At 47.6% G+C, this 17,371-nt stretch overlaps 1 protein-coding gene across 4 annotated transcripts in view; it reads right to left on the bottom strand.

Annotated features, from left to right (window-relative positions):
• STIM1 (stromal interaction molecule 1) overlaps positions 1 to 17,371 on the bottom strand; it is a 117,093-nt gene that overhangs the window by 16,295 nt on the left and 83,427 nt on the right. For all 4 annotated transcript variants that reach the window (XM_075716660.1, XM_075716665.1, XM_075716673.1 and 1 more), the window contains 5 exons: positions 12,583 to 12,760; positions 6,559 to 6,736; positions 2,120 to 2,287; positions 888 to 988; positions 185 to 420 (listed from right to left, as the gene is read on the bottom strand). In XM_075716660.1, coding sequence (XP_075572775.1) covers positions 185 to 420; positions 888 to 988; positions 2,120 to 2,287; positions 6,559 to 6,736; positions 12,583 to 12,760 — 861 coding nt within the window. The remainder of the gene's footprint in view (positions 1 to 184; positions 421 to 887; positions 989 to 2,119; positions 2,288 to 6,558; positions 6,737 to 12,582; positions 12,761 to 17,371) is intronic.

Here is a 17,371-nt window from a genome sequence, read left to right as displayed (position 1 = left end):
GCACTTCTGGACATTCCTGACCCTTATCAACTAATAATTTGTCTTCGGTCATTTAAAAACCAACTGAGATACCTTAATTCCTCCTAACACATTTGAACTGCTGTCCCAGATCTGCCCCATGTTGCAGCACCCGGCAGCACGGCAGACGCAGACTCCCCACGCGCAGCGAACACAGACTACGTACATTGGATGGACATGGGAGACACGATCTCTTCGTCCAAATCGTCCACGTCATCAGTCATGATGAAGTGCGAGGGGTTAGGCCGCGGGGTGCCCATCCAGCTGGGGTCAATGTTAAGGGCCGATGCCAGGCTGTGGATGCCCGGGTTGTTGACGATCTGGAAGCCGCAGAGCAGCTCTATCTGCTGCCAGCGATGCAGGCGCTCCCGCAGCGCAGCCGTCACTTCGCTCAGCGCTTGCCTGGAAGCAAGGTTCAAACAAGGGAAAATGTAGGGAACGACGGACAAACGCACCATATATTGTCTGCAGCTGGGAGTCCAGCGGTTCAGCTTTGTATCCTAATACTTGAGACATCTTTCATTCCATTTTCAGGAATACAGGAATTAAAAAAAAAAAAAAAACAAAACCAGCAACGACTGAAATATCCAGGGATAATTGCTTAAGAACACTGCATCCTCCTAAATCCTCATTTTGACAGGGCTTTTAATTGCTCTGCATAACTGCGATTTCTTGTTTCACACAGATAAAATCAAAAGGTTATTGATTAAAAGGAACAAGTCCAAACCCAGCTAACTAAAGTCAACAGAACAAAAGTTCAGCAAAATGAGGCCAAGAGCACCTGTAGGGGCTACAGTACGCTCGTGTCTGTAATACGAGGGGTGAAAGAGGCAGGCAGAAATAAGGGAAGATATTAAGTCGATACTCACTTTGCAGTTAAGATTTTATGATCAACGTCATCTAGAGATGAGCTGTGAGCAACGTGAAATGTTCCAAACAGGGTGTTTCGCTTCTTTTTAATTTTTTCAGCCTGGAACATCAACAGAAAAAGGTCACAGGAAGAAGACGACCTTACGTTTCCTCCAGGACAAGAACATCCTGGACGGGCTGAGACAGAAATAGTCCCTGCAGCTGTCTGCACACACGTAACTAGCGTGAATCGTGTTTTTACTGAAGGATCTTGTTCTTCCTAACACGGTGGGTGAGGAATTCGCCAGCAGCGAGTAAGCAGGTTGCGGGTTTCATGCTCCTCCTTGGCTCTTCTCCTGATTTTCTGAGAGTCAGAGGGAACTGAACCAGCTACTTCATACAGCGAATGGCTCTCCCATCGAGCCTTGTTTTGTCTTTCCCACGAGCAAACTATCAGAGAAACACTGCTAATGCCCTAGGCTTGTTGGTTTGGGGAGGTTTTTTGGTTTGGGGTTGGTCTTTTTGCCTTCCTTTTGCGGCACAGCGTATATTCAAAATCAAAGTCTCCACACATTTTGGTTCACAGATCTAGTGGCATTAGCTTGAGACTTACAAAAAGACAAACCAAGGACGTGGACATGAGAACCGACACAGCAAAAGGAAAACCACTGAAATGTTAAAATGTTCAGAATAAAAACATATCAAGGCAGGCACGTTTGTCTACGCTGCCAGCTCTGGCTGCTGTGTACGTCCGCGGAGACAAACACATGTTACAACAGCTTCCCTGCAGCTCATCGCTTTTTGGTTGGCACAGAAAAGTTTAAACAATTGGGAATACAGAAACGATTCATCGCTACAGATCACAGGCATATGTTAGAAATTTTGTTGCTTGTGTACATAAATCACCTAGAGCAGGGATTATGCTTAACGGGTGCAAAACCTTCTGCTTCCTGACTGCCCGCAGTGCGATTCCTACGCTGTGCCTTCCCGGGGCTCCAGCTACCGCAGCCACCGGGCGTGCCCAGCTCAGCGCCTGCAGTGCCCTGAGAGACGATTGCTCGTCATCATTTTCAGCCCCTACTTACACCTCTACGAAGGTTTGTGCTGCGCTTTGAAAAGAAAAATGCAAATTTAAGGCATTCAAAGGGAAATAAAGAAGGTGCAGAGAAACCAACTCTGCAGGTTGCATTCCCCAAAACCTTCCCCCCGCGCTGCACGGGGAGGACCCGGGACAAGACGCTGAAATTCTCACCCCTTCCTTGGCCACCAGCAGCTGCTTCTCCGCGTTCTGTTTCTTGATGTTGTAGTACTGGACCTCCACCTCGTGGGTCAGCTGGAGCCACTTCTGCAGGGCCTCGGGCGCAGCCCAGCTGCAGTGGGACTCCAGCTCCTTCTCGGCGTTCTTGAGTGCCATCCGCACCTGGGAGAGAACCGGCCGGCGCGGCGTTGAAGCAGCGGTGGGGACAGCCTGCCCTCCTGCAAGGTCAGCCCAACCGCTGGCTGCCAACCCGGCGCTTTTAAGGCACCAGAAAATAGGAAAAAAAAAGACGCCACGCAACTTAATCTTACTCGTAGAATCATGGAATCGTTTAGGTTGGAAAAGACCTTTAAGATCGTCCAGTCCAACCATTAACCTAACACTACTACCGACTTGGTAGTGTAGGCTACTGGTTGGACTGGACGATCTTAAAGGTCTTTTCCAACCTAAACGATTCCATGATTCTATGATTCTATTCTAAGTCCACCACTAAACCAATCACGGGTAACGTAATAATTAATTTCACGTTTCCTGGCTTGGTGGCTGGATGACTTTTGAATCAAAGTAAAACTCAAGTAGAACCACTAAGGTTGGAAAGGACCTCGAAGATCATCAGTCCAACTGTCAACCCAACACCACCGTGCCCACTAATGTGGTAAGGATATTCAGGGGGCTTATCTTAGCGCCTCTAGAAATCTCTGCAAAGTTTGCCGCCTGCCTGCCGCTCTGCAAAACCCACAGATTCTCCTCCTGAGGCGGAATCGCCGGCAACGCTGCGCAGGCAATCGCCTTTTTTCTCTGCAGCTACCGAGCCAAACAGAGGGAGCTTGTCAAGAGACAACTTTCACACTGGAGCAAGATGATAAAAATATTTAGACACAAAACATGTGCTGCTTGGTGAGGAAGAGAAATAACACGTCTGGAATCGGCAGTTTCTGTAGCTTTCTGGGGGACTCTCCTTCCATCCCAGCTCAGTCTCCTCCACACACCATCGTTCTGGTCTCCTCCACACACTTACTTATGCTGCTGGAGACGGGAGCGATTACAAAATTAGAAGAAAGTGGGTGACAAGCAAGTTGAAGATACCAAAACCTTACATAAAAGCATCTAGTGCTAGAGACCATCAAGAATTAGCGCTTCTCTTCCATTACACATGATGTGGAGGGACTTTAATAAACCTGAGGCCTGACACAAGCCCTGCAAGAAGTTAACGTGTTCCACAGTGGAGAAACCGAAGGACGGTGACTGCGGCTCGGAGCTGCTGCCATCCAGGGACAGCGCAGCGGCCGTGGACTGGACTACTCTTCAACCACAGCACCTCAAAGCTCAGGAGGGGTACACGTGGTTATACACTCTACAACAGACTTTCTGGCTGTTAAAAGAAAAGCCAACCCTAAACACCTTCAAGAGCTTTCACTGCCCCGGCAAGCCCTGGCCCACCAACGCAGACCTTCTCCGAACAGAGGTGGAGCTGGGAGGAAAATTCCAGCTACGGCACGGCCAGCTACGCACTCAGGGCCACACACGTGTCCCTGGGACGATGCCTGGATGATGTCTGTCCCGTTTTCTCTGTCTGTTCTTCAGGGCCCAGGTCTAAGAAGCACAGAGGCAATGGGAGCATCCAGCGACCTGCTCGGGCTCCGCACCAGACCCTTCCCAATGCCCAACGCACGCTTCCCACAACCACCTTCACACCCACCCTTGCCTGGTGCCGGTGCCTCTTCGTTTCCCACGAAGCACAGCCGCGAGCGGACTGAGGATAAGCATTTTTTAAAAAGATTGCTCAAACTTGGATCTTTTCCCTTAATGTGTTATTTAACTCAGTCATGTCTCACCAAGTCTGGCATAGGCGTAATTTCCAGCGAGCCAAAAGCACCGTGTTACACTCAGCTATTTGAAATCCTGTATTTTACCCCGGAGTACATCTGCACAGTCCTTCTAGAAGAAGCCAGGAGGCACTGCACAGAAGACGTCAACTATTTATATCACTATGTGTGATATAAATGAACTCTTGTTGAGCATAACGTTGTCTAAATCATTCAAAAAGTTACAAATTCAGAATATCAGACCTCAGGAAGGTCTGGTTTTTCCCCTCTGACACCAGCGGCACCAGGCACTGCTCCCACCACAGGCAGAACTCTGACCGCGATCCGCAAGCGTCTCGGATTTAGGAATACGGAGAATAAGCGGGCAGGAAATCTGCCACTAGGTATTTGGAGTGCTCAAAGCATTTACAGGAACAACATTTTTATGGAATGGTGGAAAAGGGAAGCAGTGCAGAACAACAGCCAAGGACCGGTGGTTGAGATGAGCCATCATACAGCAGTGTCCCAAACACAAACCCTCTCGGTTCTGCAGGGGAATCAGTACAAACAGGAGTCACTTGTGTGCGTCTACACTTTCTTACGGAGATTTCTAAGATCCCATTTTGACCACTAAGAGCAACGATTTATAAAGCAAGGAATGCCCTCTGGGTCTGCAGCCCCAGCTGGGTCCATGGTCTGCGGGAGGATGACCTAGCGAGGAGAGAGGGTTGGTACGGACAACCCGGTATGGGAGAGCCCCATCCCAGAAATACACTGCTCCTCCATCTCATACGCCCAACCCCAGAATCGTTTTAGTGGTAAGAATCAACGGGTGCAAAAGAAGGTCTTGTTTTAATATTCCTTGGGACCCAAGAATTATCTTAAAATCGGATGAGTTTTACGGTCAGCAGGAGTGACTGGTTAATGTTATCTGTGGTCTACAGCTCGCTGGGATGGTGATCGTGTTATAATCACACAGTGTGGGTCAGGTGGGTAAAACCAATACTCACCCTGTCAGTGCATCCCTCCCGAAGGCCTCTAAGAAACAACAGAGCGGTTAAGTCACCTCTGGCTTTTTGGGTTTCTTAACAAATGTCAAGTGGAGGGGGCAGCGGAACGGATGAGACCCTGCCTTCTCCAAAAGCCAGGAGCAGGTTGGGTACAAGGGGTCACAAGAGGAAGGCTACACATCCTTATTTAACGGCCCTCAATACAAAATGACCGAATTTCTGTGTGTGTGAATATGGACGCCCCAACGAGTGTCCTGAAATGGAGCTCGGTGACTCTGTGGAGAGGCTGGATGACCAGGGAGGAGGAATGACGTCGGAGCGCGAGAGCAAAGCTGGTAGGAGGGCCCTGCGGGTGGCTGGGCTGTTGGTATTCCAAGCAGGAAGGAAATTTGCTGTTTGCTGAGTATTTGCATACCCAGGCTACGCTGCCCCACGGTTCCCTGGTTACCTGATGGCCCAGGACACTTGTTTCTCCCTTGTCAGTGGAAACCCTAGATTCTTGCCTCGTTTTCTTCCCCATCCTCCACAGCGGCATAAAAGACTGCGCACGGTCACGTTGGGAGGATGTGCTCGTGGCCTCAGAATATCCAGGGTACTTGCTTGGCCCATGCAATTCTGGCTCACGCAATTTCAGTTTAAACTGATATATAAATTGAAGTCAGGTAAGAATTCTCCCTCAGGTGACATAGGAAGCAGCAACCGGAATTGCGGTTTTGGACTCTCTGTAGGTTTGCCAAAGGGCAGTTTTGAGGTGAAATTCCCAGCTGCTCGCTCTTTGCCGCCTGTTACTGCAGGCAGGTGCTACACGAGCAATGTCCTTGATTTCCGCTGTTTCCCTATAGCTTTTGCTATAGGTCTCAGGGTTTTTAGATGTAGGGTTTGGAATGCTTTTTCTGACCTACGACAAATTATTTTACAAATGCTCTGTGTACCCTTCTAGACCAAACATGTTTCATTTTTGCCTGCAGCAGCATTATACACAATGTTCTGCCTAGGCCTACGTTGCAATATGTAACTTGGGGATGTATTTTCCTGCTAGTCTAAACTTAAAACTAATGTTTTTGAGAGTTGCATACGACTCTAACCTTGCTGTATAGATTCTAATCTAGTGCTAAATTTCCTTGGAAGGAAATTTCCGACGTGCACCTCTCTGATCCACAAGAAAACACGATAAGCAGAACCACACTCATTCTAAATCTCTCCTAAACCCGTGAATAGATACAAAAGGAAAAAAAGAATGAGCTTATGGTTTGGAGTGGGAGATAGAAGTCATCAGAGGGGTGTAACTACAGGTCAAGTTCAACACCTCTCCTTCTGCAGGGCAAGCTGGGACGGCGTGCAGTAGCAGCACATCGCTCTTGAGACGGCACCTGCACGGTCCCTGCTACCCGAGACACGAGCAGCACTGCCACAGAGCACGGGGGACGTGCAACGTGGCGCAGTGGCAGAAATACCTGGACCTTCTCCTCCACAAAGGGAGTGGAAAAGCAAAGGCGGAAGAGCATTATAAGCAGAACATCACTGGATTTCTCAGAAGGATGAAGCAGAGCGAGGAGCTGCCTACTGCTCTTGCTGGTGCATCTCGTATGTAAGCGCGGCCATCTGGCTGAACCCTCACCTGCTCCAGTTCTTGCTCAGCGTATTTCTGCCGGCTCAGCTCATTCTCCGTGCCCTCCCGCAGTTCTCGGAGCCGGTGTGCCTCCTGCTTGGCGATGCTGATCTCGTCTTGCAGTTTCTTCTCCAGGTGCACCTTTTCCACCTCCACAGAGCGGTGCTCCTCCTGAGCCTTCTGCAGCCTGCAACACACAGAGACCAAGAGCCCAATGCTGTGCGTGTCGGGCTACCTGTATGCAGCTGAAGGAGTCCACAGTGCCAGGGCTGGCCAGCCACAATCTAGACCAGCCCTGCTCTTATTTACTCTATGTTAATGTCAACAGAGGTCTGTATTTGGGAAGTCAAGGAGAAAGTTCACCGTGCCCGGGAAGAAATTAAATTGTCAACTCCATGGTCTCAACTTTTATTAAATACTCAGTACATATTTTCTTAATTTTCCAAAGCACACCAAGATTGCCTTTAATAAGCCTCAAATGAATTTGCATTTTCAGTGTTTTTACAGAAGTGAAGACCTTTGCCTTTAATAAAAAAAAAGGAGGGGAAATCTGCCTGAGCAGGTATGACCACCCAGATGGGTCATCTGCGTGTTCCCCTTGCAAAAGCCTTCGAATTTAGACATGTCTTAATCTTGCCTGGAAGTTATTATTTTTCCTCATGACAGAACTAAGTAAGTAGGAATTCCATATGGCAACACAAAGGAATAACGGCTCACTTGTACTGGCTCAGGAAGGTTCAGCCATCCAGCCTGGAAAGCCTCAGCCCTCTGAAGGAGACACCACCGCAGCCACAGAGAGATGGTTCAGGGTTTCTACGACGTTTGCATTTCAGGGAAGTTGCACTAGTGTAAACCCAATCCTCGCACAAATTCAGTGAAATCAAATCAGCACCAAGAATGAACCTGGCCCACGTGGGACTGAGCTGTCCTGACAAGGGGTGGTAAAGCCTCTGGTTGCTGTCACCCAAACAACCTCTAATGGCAGCACTGCCTCTTTTAAATACAGTCCCAAAGCCATGTGCTTCTAGAGACACAGCGATTGCCAAGTAAAAGGGGAAAAAAAAAGATTTGGCAAATATTCAGCTGAAATGACACGAAATGGTTCACTGCATAATGAAGATTCTGAGAAAACATGTTGAACAAGTACTACTGATGAAAGAATTAAGAGTATTTAAGTGCTTCTTCCTTTGCGAGAACCAGCCAAATGATTCAAATAAAGAATTTTTTTTTTTTTTTAAATAATGGCAACAATTAAACCCTGGATCAAATTTCTGAGGAATGTGGTACATCCATCTTTGGATAACTTCAAGTCAAGATGTGATGAGTTTCCAGAACGTGTACTTCAGCTACTGGATCGAACACAATGAAGCGTTGTGGCTTACACTGTCAGAAACCAGGTGCATCAATCTAACAGTCCCACCTTTTCAACATGAACTTCTCTTTCAAAAATCTCAGTTATCACAGCCTGAGATAAATCAATAAAAGCTGGACAAAACCATACTGTAGGAGTGGCAGAGGCAACACTATTTTACCCAGACCAAGCTGAGGAAACTCCTGTTTTCTGCCATGAGAAGCAAAGCTCTGCTTCCCACCCAAACCAGACCCTTCTCCCTGCACGCACCTCTTGTCCTGCCCAGGCAGCTTGTCTACGGATCGGTGGGATCTTGGATAACGTGCTCATCTACACTGAAGCTACCAGCAACATTTGAGGTTAGCAAGGCATCAGCTTAACCAGCAACACCAGTAGCGGCTTGCAGAAGATAGATTTGCAGTGACCAAGTAAAACCATCCATACAATGAAAAGAAAAAGATCCATCCTATCACCTCAAACGGAATCATCTTAGTCATGAAAAAGTATTTCAAGGTCAAAAAAATCTTCTCCCACTCAAAATCTTCAACATTCAAACTGGAGAGCAAACCAGCAGAGTGATGTGCGGGGAGGCAGGCGAGAGGGGACAGCGAGGTCTGGCCCCGGGTGTGCTGTACCTGTCCTGTGAACATCAACACATCTTGGGAGGGCACTCCTGGGCTCCCCGAGCGGCTCCCGCTCATCCCGGAGCAGCTGGGGACTAAGAGAAAGGAAAAAAACCTGGTCCCCAGTCGCTACAAACGCTGCAGCACACGCAGAGGTGTCCATCGTATCGAAGGGCGGCGCTTGGTTGTGCTCTCGGCGAGACGGAGCACGGCCCATGGGCAGACTCACAGCAGGGACCCATCGCTACCTTTCAGGTCAAGAGCGAAGCTGCTCGCTGTCCCAGCCAAGGACTCGCTTCCTCAGGCTCCTCCTCGGCATGCAGATGGTCACTTAAAACAGACTGGGCAGGCTGGACTCTCATCAGCCATGATGTTGGCTCTCCTTGGGAAAGGCTCATTTCCAATTTGCAGCTCTGTTGAGAAACTCGTGTTTTTCTTCCCAAATTGAAGACACTCTTGCCAAGACATTCCAAGTTTTCAGATAAACCCACGCTCTCTGCCCTGTGCATCAGTGCTAAAGCTCTTCCATACTAGGGCCGTAAGAATCCCAAACCACCAAAATATCTCTGTTTAAAGGAGAAATTCCCCTGTATTGTGACGCAGAATGGTAAGGAATTTTATCCTTAAGATAATTCTCAAAGGCACTCTAAAAGCATATTTTCCCTTATTACCATTTTTTTCCTGACAGCAGAGACCATATTTTCTTCTGTTGGTTATGGACAAAATCACGTTTTGTCTGTGCATTCTCGTTCAAACCCAGCCGATTGAGCCGCACTGGTTTCACGTGCACTGAGCTCCAGAAGACGACAAAGTGCCTTCAGAGGTGCACTTGTAATGAGGGCAAGAAATGGAGACCCGTCTGGGGGCTTCACAACCGAGGAGCAGATCTTCAACACAATCAGCAGATCTTCAATACAGATCTTCGATCATCAGTAGGATGTGCAAAGACATGGACTTTTTTATCTTGATGGGTCATTTAATTGACTGGAAACCGTCACTGTTGAAGGATGTTTGCAAAAGGTATTTTGAAGATGAACAAAAAAATGGGGTTTTGTATCAAGTCTTCCCTTCCTATCTCTTCAAGATCGTATCAGAGTTGTTCATCAAATAACAGCGCTAGCAGCTGGTAGGCAACTGGAAAGGCATCGCGTGCCTTCCGGAGGTCTGTTCAGCGCTGAATTGCAACGAGCCAGGAAAGGAGGTTACTTCAAGCTCTAGAAAAGAAGTTTCTGAGCAGAATTTCAGAACAAGTCCGTGGGAACATGCTGTTGGTAGCTTTTGCCATTTCTACAGGGGCCAAGGACCACAGCTGAACCTTGCTGGGGCGCGAGGATGAAGCAGCAAAGGCGTATTCCCCCCTTCAGAGGGGAATTAGATCAATCCTCTGCCAAGAAGCCCCACAAGGGCCACCCCCCACTTCCCAAGCTCCAGCTCAGTGCCCTCTGCAGAGGACAAGCTGCGCACCCTGCAGAAGCATCACAAGCTGCTCTGGGTTAAGACTCAAGCTATGCTTAGTACACATGGTTTTGTGTTTCTTCCTATCTGGCTTTAGAGTATTAGTTAAACTTCCCAGGCACATCTACTTGTTTACGTGGCTCTGCCCTCGGCAGCAGATCCCAAGGTCGTTCCCCACACAGCACGTTCACGGCAGCTGGCGTTTGGACCTCTGGTGTGACCTGCTCTTCAGTGACACTCAGCAGAGACCTCCCGCCCGGGGCACGGCTCTGCTGCTCCAAGAAATGGACACTGCGAAGGAATTCCTGTGTCCTTCTGGCTGTAGAAAAAACAAATCTTTTTCTTTGGGGTATTTCCAACCTGCAATTACACAAAGCTCTGTGAAACCAGCTGTGGATTGGAGCTGGCTCCATGGTAGGCAGAGGGGAAATGCACTTTATTCTATCTCTATGCCAAAAAGGAAGCAGGTCACGTATCCGCATTACTGCCAGGGGAACATGCCGTTTGGCACCATCACCTCGGTACTCTCTCAAGTGTTTGCCCTCCACATAGACTCCAAACGATGCGATCACACTCAAAGAACAAAGGCTTTCGAGCAACGCTCACGTGCGGGACAATTCCCTGAAGGCTGTCATGAGCACGTAGGCAAGAAATCCGGCTGCAGTCTTGTGGGCACATCATATGGTTTCCAAAGACTCAGCTGCTTGCAAAAGTCTCCACGGCAGATCGACATCCTCGGGATCCTGGCGTTTGCATGGGTCGCTCGTTACACCACCCGTAAGCGGCCAGTGTGCATGGGGCCAGGCTCCGCTTTCGGAGAAGTCACTGGGAACGTAGCCGTCAGCTTATATGGCAGCCAAATTCAGGTTTATCCTCCAAAATTACACTTAAAACTAATGAAAAATAGTTACAGTCCAAGACTGCCATGCTCTGTTATTTGCTAAATCTGCCCTTAAAAAATCTTATTGCCAAAAAACCCCACCGGTTTGTCATCAACACTCTTTAATGCTCTTTTTTTTCCTAGAAGACTCCTGTCTCTACAGAGGGCCTCTTCTGCAGCCCGTTCTCCGATGAGTAGTTTTACTGGAACCATTACAATCTTTTCTGTGAGTAGAGGTCACATTCCTGAAGCTCCAGTATTTTGCCCAAGTGCCTAGAGTTCAACTAGTCATACGTAATACTCCAAAATTGTTTTTTTCATTCTTCCCAGGCAACACTCCTGGATTTAGGTATCACTGTGCAGGCAGGGAAGCACGGACTTTTACATGTAGCTCCAAGAATTCAAGAGGGTTGTAACTCCTCTGATTGCTTCCGCTGTTTCCGCATGCTTTTTCCCCATCAAAAGCCAGGGTGGAAACAACCTGATCAGCCTGGATGACAAATTCTGAGCGAGCTGGATTACCTTGCACTCCTTTAAGAGGCTCTTCTTCCCCTCTAGGTACCAGATTTACACTGGAATTTCAGGGGATGGGGATCCTGATATACTTCAGTACGAGTCAGACCGGGAGTAGAACCACTGTATGCTTCACTGCTCCGATATAATTAGATGTGGTAAATAAATAGGAAGTACCTATGTGAAATAAGACAACGCGCTCAAAATGAAGAGTGGCCACTGTCGAGCGCAGCGGGAGCGCTCCCATCCATTTTGTTCGGTTGGATGTTTCGCTCCTTAAAGCAGCAAAGTTCTGAGCGTAGGGAGGAGAGCTCTCATGCACCAAGAGCAGCAAAACCAAAGGGAGTCAAGTCTTCCCAGAAATTCAGAAACTGTTTTTTGGAACCACTAACGACCATTAAGGCAGAACCGGAACTAAACAGGCAAAACACAACATGAAAACAGCACAGAAAGGAAACAAAACTGCATGGGAGCACGTACGGCCAGGCTCGACTACGCGTCAGCGTGCGCCGGAGCCCACCTCGGAGCGGGAGGTGCTGGTGTCGGATGCTGCCACTTTGCTCAAGTGGCTTCACTGCCACGTTTCAGGACTGTATTAAGGCGAGGGAGTTTTTAGCACCCAGGCCTTCACGTGGCACACGGCAAGTACAAAGAACTAGCACGTCACCGCCAAAGAGCAGGTCAAGTGAGCACGCGCACAGCTTTACGTGTAGCCTGGTAACGAGCCAGGCGCCCACTCGAGCTGTTCAGACGGGTCGGTAGGTTTGCTACGGTCGCTCAGGAAGGTGCTGACTCTGGTACGCAGCACTGGGTGGCTGCTGCACAGAAGCAGGACAGCTAAAAAGAAAATCTTTCCTGAAATCTAAACGAGGAATAAGCTTGCAGGAAAGATAGAATCATAGAATCATAGAATTGTTTAGGTTGGAAAAGACCTTTAAGATCATCCAGTCCAACCATTAACCTACACTACCAAGTCCACACTAAACCAATCAAGGATAGACTAGACTGAACCATGGCCCAAAGTGCCACCTCTGCCCGTTTTTTGAACCCCTCCAGGGATGGGGACTCCCCCACCCCTCTGGGCAGCCTGTTCCAATTCTTGACCACCCTTTCCGTAAAGAAATTTTTCCTAATTTCCAACCTAAACCTCCCCTGGCGCAGCTTGAGCCCAACTGTTGAATGCTCCAACTGGGTGGATGCACAAAACCTACCTTTCTTGAAGGTCATGGAGAGACTGTTCAGCTCTGTGGAGTCCCTCGAGGTCTTTCATCATCTTCTTCATGTGCTCCTTTGAATAGCGATTCTGGATGTAGGCAAACCAGCAGCCGCCCACTCCGATGACGATGGACACCACCAGCATGAAGTCCTTCAGGTGGTTGTGACGAGTTACTGGAAGACAACCAGAGATACTACTGAATTCAAAAGAACCTGCGAATTAACTCTGCAACGCTTCGCCTGCACCAGAGCTGGACATGAGAACGTAAGACAATGTTAGAAGGAACTGTGGCCCAGGTTTCACAAAGGGAAAAGATAAGCTACATCAATATTTAAGGGAAAAAAAAAAAGAACCTTGACAACATTTATTCAATTTGAATGGGGAAGAAAAAAAAAAAAACCCAAAAGATGATGACATTCCAAATCTTATAAATGTATTATATGTGTGATTTGCCTGGCAATACATGATACAGCTGTGCTTTTTTAGGGCAATACACGTAACATTGAAGACAAAGATGTAAGAGCTAAGAAGAAAATAACTTTGTTGAAAAAATAGGGCTGTGATCATAGAGACGGGGCAGATCAAGTATCAAATTGTCAAGTTGCAAAACTTCCCATCAGAATTACAACTCAATGTGGAAACCCCCTTTTTTCAACAGTTAGCAAAACACAGTTACTTATAAAAAATTGTGGATGCGTGTAAGAGCACAAAAGTAAGAGGGGGTTGAAGTGCTAAACAAAAACCAAAAACATGGTCTAAGCAGAATTTTTATACTGTTTACTAATCAGCAAATCCTCAAACAATATGTACTGAGAAAGCTAAAAACTAAGAAAGGGCAATTCCAACAGAATTTTGACACCATTTTAGTAATTTTAGTAAGTAACATTACTGCCTTCCCAGCATTATAATATAGATCTAAGAGCCCCCAGAGCCTCAAATTCATCTCTGACGGCCTAAAATATAATTAACAAACATTATTTTGGGGGAAAAAAAACCCTTCGCTTAAAATGGCATACACATGTAGGGCTTTCACTTCCCTTCCTTTTAATTTGTGCAGGTGTTTAAGGGCTTTTCCAAAGTATTAAGATACACGCTTTTCGTAATGCTTAGGTCTAAGCATCAGCTTTGCACAAGGCAAGAGAGACTTGTCCAACCGGCCTTTTCAATCTGAAATTTGCATTTATCACATCACCGCGAAGTTAAGGCTCTGAAAGACCATGTTTGAAGTCTCTTCCTGGGTATACTGAGCTCTGGTAAAATCCCCGACAGGCAGTAAAGAGAGAAAGAACTACGTAAAGGCACAGCGGTGGGTCCTTCAAATGGAAAGGATTAAGATATGACCGCTCCGTTCCTCAACAATAAATTAATACGTTCGTTTCTAACTTGGACACGCTCTGCTCCGCTCAGTGCTCGCGTTCTCTTGATTTTGTGAGGAATCTGAAGATGTGAAACACAAAGGGTGCACAGAAGAGCGTACAAATCCGATCTCTTTTCCCCAGGAAACTCAAGAACCAGGTACGTTACAAGAGGAACAGAGACTTCACCTTGTAAGAGGAGGTCTACAGACAGTTCCCAGGCTGTAGAGTAAAAACTGGTGTCAGGCCTCTTGTCAAAACCTCTAATAAAAAGCCAAAAAAAAATTTACTCCTGCCATTTGGAGGGATGCGGACTTTCATAGCTGAGGCAGGAACAATATTTATTGTACCCCCAAATCTCTCTATGCCCTAGTGAAATCAAGTACAGGGACACAAGACATTCGCTTTAACTCTTCCCCAAATCACTCCCCATGAATCTCTATTTCACTCAAGACACAAGATGCAGAAACTAAAGGTTATTGCAGGTATGCAAAATGTGATGAGGTGCAGATGAAAAAGTGGTAAAGGAGGATGCTGAGGCGTTTTAATTGGGAGAAAAAGACTGATGGATTTGATACAATTCAGTATTTGGGGGAAGGTGGGCTAGAAATATGTTTTTACGTCCTTGTGCATCTTCAATAAAGGATCTACTTGGGATTTTCTAGCAAAGGGAGAACGATAGCAGGGACTGTAAGGATATGTCCGTCGGGCACAGACGATAGGCTAGGTCAACATTTCCTTTTTCACATACGGAAGCTGTCACGTAACTGATACCGGGATTCCTTAACAGTTCGCTTACAAGCCACAGACAGAATATTCTGGTACTATCAAGAAGAATACAAACACACACACACACACACACGTACATATAAAGATTTGGCCAAAAGGAATCATTCCTAGTCGAAGGCTTTAGATGAAGCATCATGTAAAGGCATGTGCAGCCACAATCTAGGGATTATATTGCCCTACGCCTCGTGGGCAGACATGGACCGGAGAAGACACAAGCCTGCAAAATGCAGCAGAGCAAAGCAGAGATCACGCTAAGCTAGATTAGAACTGTAGAGATAGAATCCTAGAATCACAGAATCATTTAGGTTGGAAAAGACCTTTAAGATCATCCAGTCCAACCATTAACCCACACTACCAAGCCCACACTAAACCAATCAAGGGTAGACCAGACTGAACCATGTCCCCAAGTGCCACCTCTGCCCGTTTTTTGAACCCCTCCAGGGATGGGGACTCCACCACCTCTCTGGGCAGCCTGGTCCAATGCTTGACCACCCTTTCCATAAAGAAATTTCTCCCAGTATCCAACCTAAACCTCCCCTGGTGCAGCTTGAGCCCATTTCCTCTCATCCTATCGCTGGTTCCTTGGGAGAAGAGACCAACACCCCCCTCCCTGCCCCCTCCTGTCAGGAGCTGCAGAGCGATCAGGTCTCCCCTCAGCCTCCTCTTCTCCAGGCTGAACACCCCCAGCTCCCTCAGCCGCTCCCCACCAGCCCTGTGCTCCAGACCCTTCCCCAGCTCCGTTGCCCTTCTCTGGACACGCTCCAGCACCCCAATGTCCTTCTTGTAGTGAGGGGCCCAAAGAAGAATAGATGCGTTACAATAGGAAGGCCATTAAACCTTTTAGAAGAAAGCCTTGGTTTAGATCTTGGTTTTCTCATTTATTTATTTTTAAGCAAAGAACAGCTGATATGTGCCATAACTGGGAAAAGATGAGGCTTTTAAAGGTCACTCCCCCCCAAACAACAGATGACGGATGCATATGCTCTGGCTCCGACTGCATCGTATGGGATACATCGCACGGAGCTCACCTTTATCGTGTCAAAGTGCCGGAGTCTGACCCCGTTTATGGCTCCGGACTCTAACCCGTGACTCCTTCTGCTCACGACCCATCTTTGGTTTCTCTGTAGCTCTCACTCTGCTGCGAGTGATATCAGTCTGGAAGCGCGTTAGTCTAACGGGGCCACCCCCTCGCTAGCAGAAAAACGATTTCTGGAGTGACTCAAGCGGGCTGCTGCAGTCTGTGGCTGGTAGGGATTGCTCTGGTTGACTGAGAGCCAGAAATTAGATTGGATATTAGGAAAAATGTCTCCACAGAAAGGGTAGTCAAGCATTGGACCAGGCTGCCCAGACAGGTGGGGGAGTCCCCAGCCCTGGAGGGCTTCAAAAAATGGGCAGAGGTGGCACCTGGGGACATGGTTTAGTGGGCATGGGGGTGTTGGGTTGATGATTGGAGTGATGATCTTAGAGGTCCTTTCCAACCTTAATGATTCCTAGTTTTTACTTCCATTATAAATGATCCAGCCACCAAGCCAGGAGGCGTGGGGTTGCTACTCTCCCCTTAATTGGTTTAGTGGTGGACTTGGTAGTGTTGGGTTACTGGTTGGACTGGATGATCTTTCTTTAGGTCTTTCCAACCTAAACGATTCTACGATTCTCTGATTCTGTCTCTGCACCAGGCCGGGGGGTGAACGCGGCCGGTTGCCCCAGCTCAGCTCCAGCAGCGGCAGCAGCAATAACTCATTCAACCACAGCACTCGTGTTGCTTAAATCATCTCTCCCCAACCTCATGGTGCTTTGCTCCATTTTCTTCTTCCTGACCAATTTTTTTTAGGCCGCATTAAACTCCAGACTGATGATGAACACGGCGCCGTAAGGCTGGACTGAGCTGCAACTGGTGCAAAGCAGTGGCGGCAGGGAATTGCTGGGGGGTCAGCCTGCGGCCGGGGACGGGAGCTGCTCTGGTTCTCCAGGAGCGGTGCGGGAGCAGCCGTCTGGCTGCCAGGGAAATCCCTCAGTTTAACCTGCAGTTCCTGAAGCTGAGGAATAATCACCTCGCATCTGTCAGAAACACATGAATAGGCTTTCAGCAGAAATAGGTTAAATAAAAATCATGGCTTAGCAATGCTGCTACAGCTTATGAAGAAGTGTGTGATTTTTACACCTTAGCACAATAAAGATTTTTTTAATTTTCTTTTTTTTTTTTAAAGTGTGACATTTACCTCTGGAATTTTAGAGTGAACATAATCTACTGCTGAAAAATAATCAATGCCATCTGTGACTTGAAGAGTTCAATCCATAAGCAGCGATGCATCTCAGCTACCGCTCTTCCCGGCCCACCAGCACTTGATCGCTGTATTAATGGCTTTAATGTAAACAAGCAATGCAAACACGCAATCCCAGCTCGGGAGGAAATCCTGCATGCTGTGCGGGGGATGGAATGGCTGTTTGCACGGCTGAAACACAAATATTGCAGCAATCTCTTAGATGCACAAACGTAAAAAAGGAAGAGAAATAGCGTCCTTGTCCAAGCTAAGCTCTCCTGCAAACTCACAGACGCTGGAGCAAGCACGCTTTTCCAGGAGCTACGGGTTTTTTTTTTTTTCAGAAGCAGATGAAGTAGCTTGGCACCATCTCGTATCC

Source organism: Pelecanus crispus, chromosome 1 (assembly GCF_030463565.1).
Source record: "Pelecanus crispus isolate bPelCri1 chromosome 1, bPelCri1.pri, whole genome shotgun sequence".
Taxonomy (NCBI): Eukaryota; Metazoa; Chordata; class Aves; order Pelecaniformes; family Pelecanidae; genus Pelecanus; species Pelecanus crispus.
This window is presented reverse-complemented; position numbering and strand designations above follow the sequence as displayed.